The 11,861-nt window shown below is 36.2% G+C and overlaps 3 protein-coding genes across 8 annotated transcripts in view; 1 reads left to right on the top strand and 2 right to left on the bottom strand.

Annotated features, from left to right (window-relative positions):
- Positions 1-11,861, bottom strand: part of LOC116027221 (sterol 3-beta-glucosyltransferase UGT80B1) — a 713,221-nt gene that overhangs the window by 576,432 nt on the left and 124,928 nt on the right. The gene's annotated exons all lie outside the window — the stretch shown is intronic.
- Positions 26-2,373, top strand: LOC116027462 (caffeic acid 3-O-methyltransferase-like). The gene is made up of 4 exons (XM_031269110.1): positions 26-519; positions 1,139-1,449; positions 1,776-1,840; positions 1,961-2,373. The coding sequence occupies exons 1-4, from the start codon at positions 113-115 to the stop codon at positions 2,255-2,257; spliced, it is 1,080 nt and encodes a 359-aa protein (XP_031124970.1). The 5' UTR covers positions 26-112; the 3' UTR covers positions 2,258-2,373.
- LOC116027866 (magnesium transporter MRS2-4-like) overlaps positions 1,830-11,861 on the bottom strand; it is a 12,898-nt gene continuing 2,866 nt past the window's right edge. The window contains exons 1-3 of one of the 5 annotated variants that reach the window (XR_004100013.1): positions 3,868-4,038; positions 2,578-3,390; positions 1,830-2,219 (exon numbers count right to left, since the gene is read on the bottom strand). Coding sequence is in view for 1 of the 5 variants with exons in the window: in XM_031269640.1 (XP_031125500.1) it covers positions 3,193-3,392; positions 3,868-3,967 (300 nt within the window). In the remaining 4 variants the exon portion in view is untranslated. Of the gene's footprint in view, positions 2,220-2,577; positions 3,393-3,867; positions 4,039-11,861 lie in introns of those variants that run through there. The other 4 variants (XR_004100009.1, XR_004100017.1, XR_004100018.1 and 1 more) reach the window with 4 other exon arrangements.

The raw sequence follows: 11,861 nt of genomic DNA, 5'->3' as shown, positions 1-11,861 counted from the left end.
CATATCATAACCCCCCCCCCCCCAACCCACTGCAACATCCTACAAAACTCTCCCCATTTCCAGAGCTCAATACCCAAATCTCTAAGAACCAGAAAGCACAGAAAGATCAAAGATGGGTTCATCATCAATGGAAGAAATGGCCAAACTTCCAAGTGAAGAAGAAGTGGGATTCCTAAGAGTCATGGGGCTGTCAAGTGGGACAGCAGTGATGATGGTTTCAAAAGCTGCCATTGAACTCGGGGTGTTTGAGATCATTGCAAAGGCTGGTGAAGGAGCAAAGCTTTCTGCTAAACAAATTGCAGACTGTCTTCCCACACAGAACCCTAATGCACCAGTCATGCTGGACAGGATGCTTAAGTTTCTTGCTAACCAGTCCATTCTCAAGTGCACACTCACAGAGGATCATCAATGTTCATACAGTTTAACACCAGTCAGCAAGAACTTTGTCCCTAATGAAGATGGGGTGTCCCTTTCTGCTATGGTACAGCTGCTTGCTGACAAAGTTTTTGTTAATCCCTGGTATGAACTTTTCTCTGATCTTCCTTCCGTTGTTTGAGATTTTGTGAACTAGTTTTTTTTTTCACATTTTTTAGTCACGAGGAAAACTCACAACCACTACCCGAGAGTGTTCATTGGGTAACCTGCCTTGTGATCCTAGCTGGCAAAGGATCACAAGGAGATAAATCAACCTTGTTTGTCCATAGTTAACAGTCTCAAACCAAGAAGGCCAATAGGCCGCTCCCGTTTGGAATCAAACTTGAATACTAAGTCAACATCCTAGCCAACTTGGCTAAGGTTGTCCCTGGTTTTTTTCACTTTTGGTCTTTTGACTTTTATGGCATTTTTCAATCTTCCAATACATAGCTTGCAATCTTGCATATGATCATGTTTATCCAGATCATACCCTCAAATAGTGGCAACGCGAGTTTCACTCGTCACCCCCCAAAAAAACTATTTTAGGAAAGGTAAGACTAGAATTCATAATTAGACTAGTCAACTAGTTTACAAATTCTTTGGCAGGAAGCATTAGCCATTAAATCATTAAAGTAGAAAGCTACACTTACTAGGAAAGGTAATGTGAACTCACATTGTGGCTTTGATTTACTCATTTAACATACACAAGTGAGTTTGTGTGAAGGTATGCATTAAAAGATGCAGTGCTTGAGGGAGGAGTCCCATTCAATAGGACCCATGGAATGCATGCATTTGAATACCCTGGCAAAGACAGTAGATTCAATGAGGTATTCAACAGAGCAATGCATGACCATAGTGCAATTGCAATGAAGAGAGTTTTGGAATGCTACAAAGGTTTTGAGGGAGCCAAAGAAGTGGTAGATGTGGGTGGTGGTTATGGTTCAACACTGTCCTGCATTATCTCCAAGTACCCTAACATCAAGGGAATCAACTTTGATTTGCCCCATGTCATCAAAGAGGCTCCTGCTATTCCAGGTATGTACCCTAAACTTGAATTGTTTCTATTTCTAAACTCTTAGTACTACAGGGTTTCTGCATATACTTATTATTAGTGATGGTCATAGGGCGGGGAATATGCACTCTAGTCCTTGACGCCACACTTGAGGGATATATTTTCCCCATCCCTACAACTAGGGGATAGAGCGGAGATTCCCCGTCCCAGCAAAAGTTCAAAAGGGATGGGATTTCTTGTTCCCAATATATTATTTTATATATAATTAAAAAGGTAAAACATGAAATAAATTTAAAAAAATTTAAGAGTTAAAATACTAACACAAAGATAATGTCTTACCTATTGTTAGGTGTGGAGCATATTCCAGGAGATATGTTTGAGAGTGTTCCCTGTGGAGAGATTATATTCATGAAGGTTAGTGCTCATTGCTCAGTAAAATATACCATTAGTGTAAAGACAACTTGCGAAAAATGAAGAAAATGATGGTATCTTTGTTATACACAAGATCTAAGTAAATTGTTCTGAAAACTGCAGTGGATACTACACGATTGGGATGATGAGCATTGCCTGAAGCTGCTGAAGAACTGTTGGAAAGCTTTGCCAGAATCTGGTAAGGTGGTGTTAGTAGAAGCTATACTGCCAGAACATCCTGAGAAAGATGTCGGGTATGGTTGTCCATTTTACGCTGACGTACTCATGATGACAATGAATCCTGGAGGGAAGGAGAGAACACAGAGACAATTTGAAGCCCTGGCAAAAGAGGCAGGATTTGCTGCTCTGAAAGTCATATGCCCTGTGAATACTGAATGGGTTATTGAATTGTACAAGTAGCTAAGTTGTTTGCATAAAAGATTTTGAGACAAAGGAAAAGTGTTTTTGTGCCTCCTAATAAATTCCGAACAATTGCAATAACAGTTAAATTACATATATAATTTTTATGTTGTTCATCTCTTGGTTCATTTGGATGTTGATAGAATAGAAGTATCAAAAAAAGACTTGTGCATGCAATTTAGCATATTGTATTAAATTACTCTGTACAAATAATCTAGATTTTGCATGTTAGGCAAAATATTATGCCTAAATATGGATTACAGGATGTGATTCAGCATATGAATATATGATAATGAATCAATGCACAATAGAAAAGTTACCTTAATCTAAGGTGATGAGAGTGGGATGGGCTTCAAAGCACTTGTGATTCGCCTAAATGCTTTTCTAACTTGTTCTTTGAGGACATCGTTTTCAGTTTCAACATCACCAATCTGTTTGTCAAGTTCCGCTATGTTCCCATCGACATTTATAACGAATTTGCCATTCTCTCCAAGTTTTACATCACCAAACAAAGAGACCAACAGTGTGTGAATAATTTTCTCAGTTTTCTTTGCATCTTCCTCTTCATTTACCACCGGTTCTGATTCCACAACCAACTTTGGCATTTCTCAGTTTGCATTTAAAACCAATGCTACAACAGAGTCTGAGAACATATCACTAATAGGACCCACTGTCCAATGCACAGAAAGGTGATTCTCTGACTCCTGTTTAACTAGAACTCTATCATGAATCCGTAGTGTTGGAACACCAAAATCCTCATCTGTTGAAGACTCGACAATATCATAAACTTGCCTGATCCTGTGCCTAATCACAGCTAAGGCACCTGAATATGGGATAGTAATTCTCTGAGTGACATTTGCAGTTGAAAGCTGCAAGAAGATGTCGAGATCTTCAGGTGCCACCAGGATCTGGTATGTGAAGCCTTTTTTCACGTGTTAAAGGTTCCCTGTGCTAACACTCATAGCAAGTTCATCAAGAACAGGGTAACCATCTCTCTCAAGTTCTTCCTGCAACCCTTCAACAACTTGTGGTACTTGCAGCCATTCCCCAGCATTTGGAAATTGCAAATCCTCATCTTGTACAACACTCTTCTGTGGCAGTTGGTGCCTCAGCTGATCAATAAACAGAAGAACCTCTTGACACAGAGGATCAAGCACAAAAGCTCTTCAACAGTTACTATCACTTTTACAAACTATAACTAAATAACCATAGCCTTCTCCCTAGCGGCATGAATCAAAAACAACTCTTCTAATTCATCCTAAGCACAGTGATATCATAAACTGTAAAGTAATAGAGAGAGAGAGAGAGAGAGAGAGAGAGAGACAATTGTGTGTGTGTGTGTGTATAGAGACAATTATTACAGAAAGGAAACAGAAATCAGTGCATTTATGAGTTCTGTGTCCAACAAACCAATAGCAATTACTCCAGATGGCATAATTAATTTGGTAATGAGATTTTTACGTAGGTAAAGCATCAAACCCTACCTAACAACCTTTGCATATACAATTGCAGGAATTCATTCGTGGAAAGCACGCATCACCAAATTCATAGCAAGCACTGGATCAATATATATATATATATATATAGAGAGAGAGAGAGAGAGTGTGTACCAAGGATACTGGAGGAGTGAGAGAATATAGGGCCGATGATCCTCAAATCTCTAGCAGGAATGGAGGCGCGCTTGATGATAGAGTTCTTATCGCACTCCATCAGCTCCGATCGCCTTCTTCTTCCAGGGCTTGCTCATTCCCGCACTCGACGCGATTGGGATGATGAGCATTGCCTGAAGCTGTTGAAGAACTGTTGGGAAGCTTTGCTGGATATTTATACAGTAATGGAGATTAATGGTTCAGATGTCTACCAAGCTTAAATAATATTTGTAGTTGTGGAGTTATAAGTATTATTTAGTTTGGTAAAAATGATTTTGGATAATCGAGAGATACCTCGAGAGGTCAGTTTATTCGGAAGATCGTTCACGGAACATCAATGTCTCGAGAGATAGGTATGTTCGAGAGATCAGTTTGATCGACAGATGTCTTGATAGTCTTTATGCAAACTTCCAACTCTCGAGAGATGCGAATCTGTGAAGCGTTCTATGACTCGAATGCTGATGTGATATATGTAAGGGTAAGTAACGTACACATGTTTTAGTTTCTCTTGTTTTGCAACAAGTATATTGCATTGGGGATATTAAGACTAGAATGTGTTTTTATCACGTTTATCATGCATGGGTACGTAACTTACGTAAACCGGATTATCCTATCCAAAATCGGTTGGAATTTCAAAAATATGGTTGAAGGTGGTTTACCAACAGCCATAAACTTCCAGTAAACTGCTCCCAACGGTTAGAATTTTCTCTATAAAGTCTAGGGAGTATCATCTGATGAAAGCAGCAAGTTTTGCATTCTATCAAGTTATTTCACGGTTCAAATCTCTCTTAAAGTTTCTTTTAGAGCAACAAAGAACTTTGTTTCATCTTCTTGTATCCCATAAGATTTAATCTTGAAACCCCGTTGCTTGTATAGAGGGAAGATTAAAAGCTTATAGGAAAGTGATATCACGCCTGAAGATTTCCTTTTCTTGTCTGTTCATCTGTTTTCCAACCTCTACAACCAACAAGCTTTGCCAGAATCTGGTAAGGCGGTGTTAGTAGAAGTTATACTACCGAAACATCCTGAGAGTGACGTCATGTATGGTAGTCCATTTTACGCTGACATGCTCATGATGACGATGACTCCTGGAGGGAAGTAGAGAACGCAGAGAGAATTTGAAGCCCTGGCAAAAGAGGCAGGATTTGTTGCTCTGAAAGTCATATGTCCTGTGAATACTGAATGAGTTATTGAGTTGTACAAGTACAGTCGTTATACCGTGGACCATGGTCCACGATGCATTATGAACCATGGATCATGGGTGATACTGCAGTTGTGTTGAATTGATATTGTAGTTCTGTTGAACAGATATTGCAGTTGTGTTGAAAGGGAACTGCAGCTGCGCGGTCTGGAATTGTAGTTGTGTTGAAATGATACTGCAGTTGTGTTGAAATGATATTGCAGTTGTGTTGAACGGATGAGCGGTATCTGTTACTGCACTTTCCTTTTAACACAACTGCAGTATCTTTTCAACACAACTACACTATCCGTTCAACACAACTGCAGTATCAACCATGATCATAGTCCACAATACATTGTGGACCATGGTCACAATATAATTTGGTGTACAAGTAGCTAAATTGTTTGCATAAAAGATTTTGAGACAAAGGGAAGTTGTGCCTCATAATAAATTCCAAACAGTTGTAATAACAGTTTTTTTTTTTTTTTTGAAAAGAGTTGTAATAACAGTTAAATCTAGCAGATTGGATTAAACTATAAATAATCTAGATTTTGCATTGTTAGTTTTACGGTCATGGGTAGCTGGACAGCGGGCTAACACAATAGTAAAACAAGAAAAAAAAAATACTAAAAGATAATTTTTATTTTGTAATAGAGTAATTGCAAGAAAATTGATTTCAAAACCGTGCCCCATTAAGATTTGCATGCTTTAAAAAAGGAAATCCTGCCCCAAATCTATGAGAGAATCTCTGGAAGATTTTGCATTCCACACGTGCTGCATCCAGTTGGGCGCCACAACCGCCATCGCCTAGTTGGCAGCCAGAGCGCCAGGCTCTGCCTGTTTGCGGGACAACGTGATGGAGCCGTGGGCTCCAGGTACCGGGACGTATTCCTAACTGGGTACCCTAGTCGCGGTTTCCATTATGCATGCTAGGCAAAATATTATGCCAAAATATGCCAACAGTGTGTGAATAATTTTCTCAGTTTTTTTGCGCGCGTCTTCCTCCTCATTTACTACAGGTTCTTAAGAAAATTTTCCCCAGTGAGTCTTATTTTTGTATTTTGTGTTTATTTACTGTTCATATGTTTTTGTGTTATTTTGTTTAGTTACCGTAGCTCTAAAACGAGTTATGGTTACTTAGCTTCTTGTTCATTTCACAGTGGTAGTACCTAATTTCTTGAAATAGCATATTACTTTTAAGACAGAGGAGACTATTCTGTACATGCCGGTCAATGAAGGCTTTTAACAAAATCAATCTTATGGTACGTAGTGGTTCACAAAGAAAATCATTCTTAAGGCAGAAGAGACCCTTTAATGCACTTGTCAATCAACGAATTGATTAAATCACTTTTAAGACAAAGGAGACCCCAATACTTCAATGCACTTGTCAAGCAATGAAGTTCTTCCCTAAAATCACTCCTGTGACAAAAGAGATCCAGTACTTAATGCACTTGCCAATCAATGAAGGTTTTCAGTGAAATCACTCTTAAGTTAATGATGATTACACTAATCACTATGAAATTACTCTTTATGCATATAGCAAGTCCTTTACCGACGGTAAATACGTTACCGGATACTATTGGTAAGTAATCAAAGTTGTATTGCTTAGAGTGTTGAGTACAAGAATTAGAACATGTCTTATTGAAAGGTTTCCTACTAATATCTGCATGCAACGATCTCTTTTCAAGTAACGGTACGTTTCCACAGTAATGAAGAGCCGAGCTTACATTGAATGCAGTCTTAGCCATAACTGTTTCCTCTTGAATAGGCCGGTACAGTGGAGTAAATGTTTCCGGCCCTTGGTTTCTTTGGTTATTCTGGGTCGGGTGTCTGTCCTATTATACTGTCACCAGCCCCCTGCTTCCGAAGATGCTAATTAAGGTATTTGAGCTGGCTTGGGAGTAGTAATATAATTGTAGCAATTGTATATTTTTAAATTATTTTGGAATCTTATTCCTAAATTACTTGAAAATATAGGATTCTATGTATTTTCAAATACTTATATATCGATCAATAATAAATATTTTTAGTGAAATCACTTTTAAGGTAGTGATTTCACTAATAAAAGTAAAATCACTCTTAAACTTAAAAACTGAAGACTGAAGAGACCATTCGGACATGCCAATATGCCGGTCAATAAAACCTTGCTGACAAATGTACATATTTTGTACAACCACCATCAATGATAATTAAGGAATATGATCTAGAAGTTGGTTGATTTTTGTTAAGGTTTAATCAAATTCAAGTTCATCGTACAACATCATAAATGCAATGCAAGAAAAAAGAGGAACAAACATGATCTCATCTCCTCTATAAGAACTAACCTTGTTCCTAGGAAAAATCATCTCCAACACCCACTTCAAGCTAGCTAGCTAGCTTCTTCACTTCACCCATTTCCAAAGCTTCATTCCCAAATCTTTAAAAAGCCAGAAAGTATATATAGGTCCTGTTTGGTAAATTGCTTAGCTGAAGCTGCTAGCTGATTGGGTTAGAAGGTATGATTGGTTGATAATATTAGCTGATTGTAGAAATTAGTTGTTAGCTGATAGTTGTTTGGTATAATTTATTTTCTCAAAAAACTAATTGAAAATGTTGTTTTAAGTAGCATTATATTTTGAATTTTAGTATTTTGGAGTTACAAAAAGCTTATTAACCAAACACATATATTTATTTTTTAACCAAGTCAAACAACTAATACTGGTCAAATAAGCCAAAATTGGCTGATATGCTAATATTTACCAAACAGGACCATATATAAAATACATACCAGTTACCACTAAGTCAAAAACTATATATTATTATACTTTATAGTTTATAACGACCAGTGCATTAATTGATAGGATGTTGGACTTCGCTCTCCAAACCTCTGCCACAATGATTTCAGGTGAAGAAGATGAGGGGTTCTTGAAGGCCATAGGGGTGACTAGTGGGATACCCCTAATGATGGTCTTGAAAGCATCCATTGAACTTGGTGTGTTTGAGACTATTGCAAAAGCTGGTGAAGAAGCCAAACTTTCAGCTAAAGAGATTGCTGCCTCTCTTCCCACACAAAACCCTAATGCCCCAAACATGATAGATAGGATGTTGAAGTTCCTTGCTAGCCATTCCATTCTCAGCTGCACAATCACAGAGGATAAAAATGGTGGGTCTGTTCATCAGTGTTTATATGGTTTAGCACCAGTTTGTAAGCATTTTGTCTCCAATGAAGATGGGGTGTCCCTTTCTCCCATGGTACAGCTGATGACTGATAGAGCTTTTATGGATTCCTGGTATTCACTTTTCACTTCCTTATGTTATTGCGGTGTTTATTTTTTGTCCTTCAATTATTTCGGATGTAGTGATTTTAGCCCTTTTTATTGATATTTCATTAGGTTTAATTTGGACGGGATATTAATAAAGAAACTTAAATGATAAGGATAAACATTTAAAAAAATTGATTCTATCTTTTTTTCTTTATATGAGATTGACATTCTCAGTGTTTCAATGAGTTATTTGACAAATATTGAGCTCCTATATAGAACTCTTATTAATTACCCTTGTTTACCACTAAATTGGACTTCAAAATTTGTCAAATAAACTTACTGAAACATATATTGTGAACATCTATCTCATATCAAGAAAAAATTAAATTTCTATGTTTACAAATACCCCTAGCATTGGTAGGATTTGAACCCTACACAATGTCGCTGCTATATATAAAGCTATTTTGAATTGGTTGGCCATTTAAGTTATGTCTCAAAGGCTTAAATTACAGTACAGGTTTATATTTTATATATTATTTGTTCGATAAATAAATAAGATGAATGAGTTTAATTTGCATGAAGGTATGCATTAAAAGATGCAGTAGTTGAGGGAGGAATCCCATTCAACATGGCCCATGGAATGCATTTATTTGAGTATCCTAGCAAAGACAGCAGATTCAATGAGGTATTCAACAAAGCAATGCAAAACCATAGTACATTTGTGATAAACAAAGTTGTGGAATGCTACAAAGGTTTCGAGGGAGCCAATAATGTTGTGGTCGTGGATGTTGGTGGTGGATTTGGTGCCACGCTGGCCAACATCGTCTCCAAGCATCCTAACATTAGGGGCATCAATTTTGATCTGCCCCATGTCATCGAACAGGCTCCTTTTTATCCAGGTATATATATATATATATATATATATATACTGAATAATAAGAATGTTACGGAGTATAATTAACCAAGCAACTTTCTTGACAATCTTTGTTAGTGGTAGGTATTATTACACTATTATAAATCACTTAAGACAGGTGACTGATAATAACAACAAAGTGGTCACAGTCTCATAGATCACTTTTGAGTATCCAAAGTGGTCAAAAGGACTATTTTTGACACACACACAAAAACTTACCTACCACTCTCATATGTGATCAAAAGTCTGATTTTTTTTTTTTCCGCAATAGCAACCCTTTTTTTTTCTATTTATAATAGTCAACATTCTATATACAATTTCTGTATATTACATAATCAATTAGCATATGTAGTATTGATATGATTAAAGGTAGCATATTAAATAAAATGAAAATGACTAGAGAATTCTTCTTGTTAGGTGTGGAGCATATTGCAGGAGATATGTTTGAAAGTGTTCCCAGTGGAGATGTTATATTCCTGAAGGTCAGTGATAGCTCATTACCTAGTAAAATACAACATTGTGATAGAGACAACACGGAAAGACAATCATTATTGTTCATTGCCGACTAAGTTTATAAAGTGGACTAATGCACATCGATAGAAGTTGTGGGTTCCAGGTCCCTCACCAGTCACCACTTAAAAAAAAAAAAAAAAAAAATCCATAATAATAACAACAGCAACATCATGAAAACTAAGTATATGTTGCACATCTTTTTCACTATCTCAACCACTACTTATTTGGGGCAATCCGAGATAAGTGTTGACCTTATTGGTTTAAGCCAGCCAGTTATAAACAATTTAGGCTGGTTTACCCCGTATAATCAGTCAGTTATAAACAACTTAGGCAGTCTGAATTTACCCAATGCACATTACTTGAGAATGTGCATTGGGTAAGCCAGTCAATTATTAGTTCAAGTTTTACTCAAAGTGGAAGCGGTCTATTGGTTTTATTGGTTTAATTAAACCAGTCAATTATAACTTATAAACAATTTAGATTGGTTTACCGGCCTCTTTATAATCCTTTACTGATTAGGATCACAAGACTGAATTTACGTAATGCACACCCTCAAGTAGTGGCTATTGAATAATATATATGTCTTTGTTTGTTATAAACGTGCAGTGGATACTACACAATTGGGACGACGAACACTGCCTGAAGCTACTGAAGAACTGTTGGAAAGCTTTGCCTGAATCTGGGAAAGTGGTGTTAGTGGAAGGTATACTGCCTCAACATCCTGGGATTCATACAACGTTGGGAAATGGAAATCTATATTTAGGTGACATCATGATGATGACGATGAATCCTGGTGGGAAGGAGAGAGCACAAAGCGAATTTGAAGTCCTAGCAAAAGAAGCTGGATTTGCTGCTCTCAAACTCATATGTCCTGTGTATACTGAATGGGTTATTGAATTGTACAAGCTCAGTGCTAATATATAAGTCTCTTTTTTAAAAATAAAAAAAATACTGCATTAATGCACGTATTTTGGTTAGTTAAGGGACTTGGTGTGGACACTAATTAATGTACAGTATTTGGGGTCTGTAAATTAATTGTGGCACCTCCTACGATTTACTTCTTTCATTCGCTTTCAGGACAAGAGCGATAAGGGCTTTTAAGTTTGCAATCATGCATTATACATTTATGCTATGAACCATAGTTCACCTTGTAAGTTGTAAGGTAGATCACTGACATAAGATTCATTTTTAATTTTAAATGAACATTATTTGTGTACTAAAGGTTCATTATTTGGTAATACCGAAACATTTGGTTGGGATGAGGGAATTAGGAGAAAAAAGAAATATAATTCGATAGGAATTGCAATTCAATGAATAAAGTAAGAATTGAAATTACATTGTTTGATATGCAGAAATAAGATTACATGAAATTGAAATATAAGAAACAACAGAATGACTAAAATGCTTTTATGTAATAGTAATAATACTCCGTAATAATAATAATAATAATAATAATAATTTCAAAAATAATAATAATAATAATTTCAAAAATAATAATAATAATAATAATTCTTTCAAAATAATAAAAATAATAATTGTTTAAAAATAATAATAATAATAATAATAATTCTTTCAAAAATTAAAAAAGAAAAAAAGAAAAAAACAAAGGGTATGGAGGAAAGGCATAATTGTCTTTACACCAAAAAAATTGCCCATCCTCTTTACCAAATTGCAATTCATCATTTGGAGAGAATTGAAATTCCCTCTAACTAAACAATGTAGTTTGGGAATTCATTGAATTTCAATTCAACGCCCCCCAAAAACCTCAACCAAACCGGCAATTAAACTTTTGGTACACAAATAATGCACCATAAATATATTAAAAATGAACATTTATTCATGGTTCACAGTACAATTTGCTTTAAGTTTGGGGTTCAAACTTATTATATATTATGTAAAAAGGTTTATAATTTATCCACACTTCTATACAGGGTGGGTGGATGTGGAATATAATGTCAAACATGGATGCCTTAATTCAGGGAATGCAGGTGGAATATTAGCCTGTATATTTTGTTCGTTTACGTTGTTGCCTTGTTGGTGGGAAGTCTAATGATGTCAACATGAACAATTCAATCAATGCAAGGCAAAAAAAAAAAAAAAAAAAAAA

This window comes from Ipomoea triloba, chromosome 1, assembly GCF_003576645.1.
Source record: "Ipomoea triloba cultivar NCNSP0323 chromosome 1, ASM357664v1".
Lineage (NCBI taxonomy): Eukaryota > Viridiplantae > Streptophyta > Magnoliopsida > Solanales > Convolvulaceae > Ipomoea > Ipomoea triloba.
This window is presented reverse-complemented; position numbering and strand designations above follow the sequence as displayed.

Excerpts from the sequence above, each read along its gene's own strand:
- LOC116027462 (XM_031269110.1), top strand. The coding sequence starts at position 113 with ATGGGTTCATCATCAATGGAAGAAATGGCCAAACTTCCAAGTGAAGAA. Across the intron at positions 1,450-1,775 it reads AGAGGCTCCTGCTATTCCAG|GTGTGGAGCATATTCCAGGA; the intron begins GTATGTACCCTA and ends ACCTATTGTTAG. Across the intron at positions 1,841-1,960 it reads GAGAGATTATATTCATGAAG|TGGATACTACACGATTGGGA; the intron begins GTTAGTGCTCAT and ends TGAAAACTGCAG.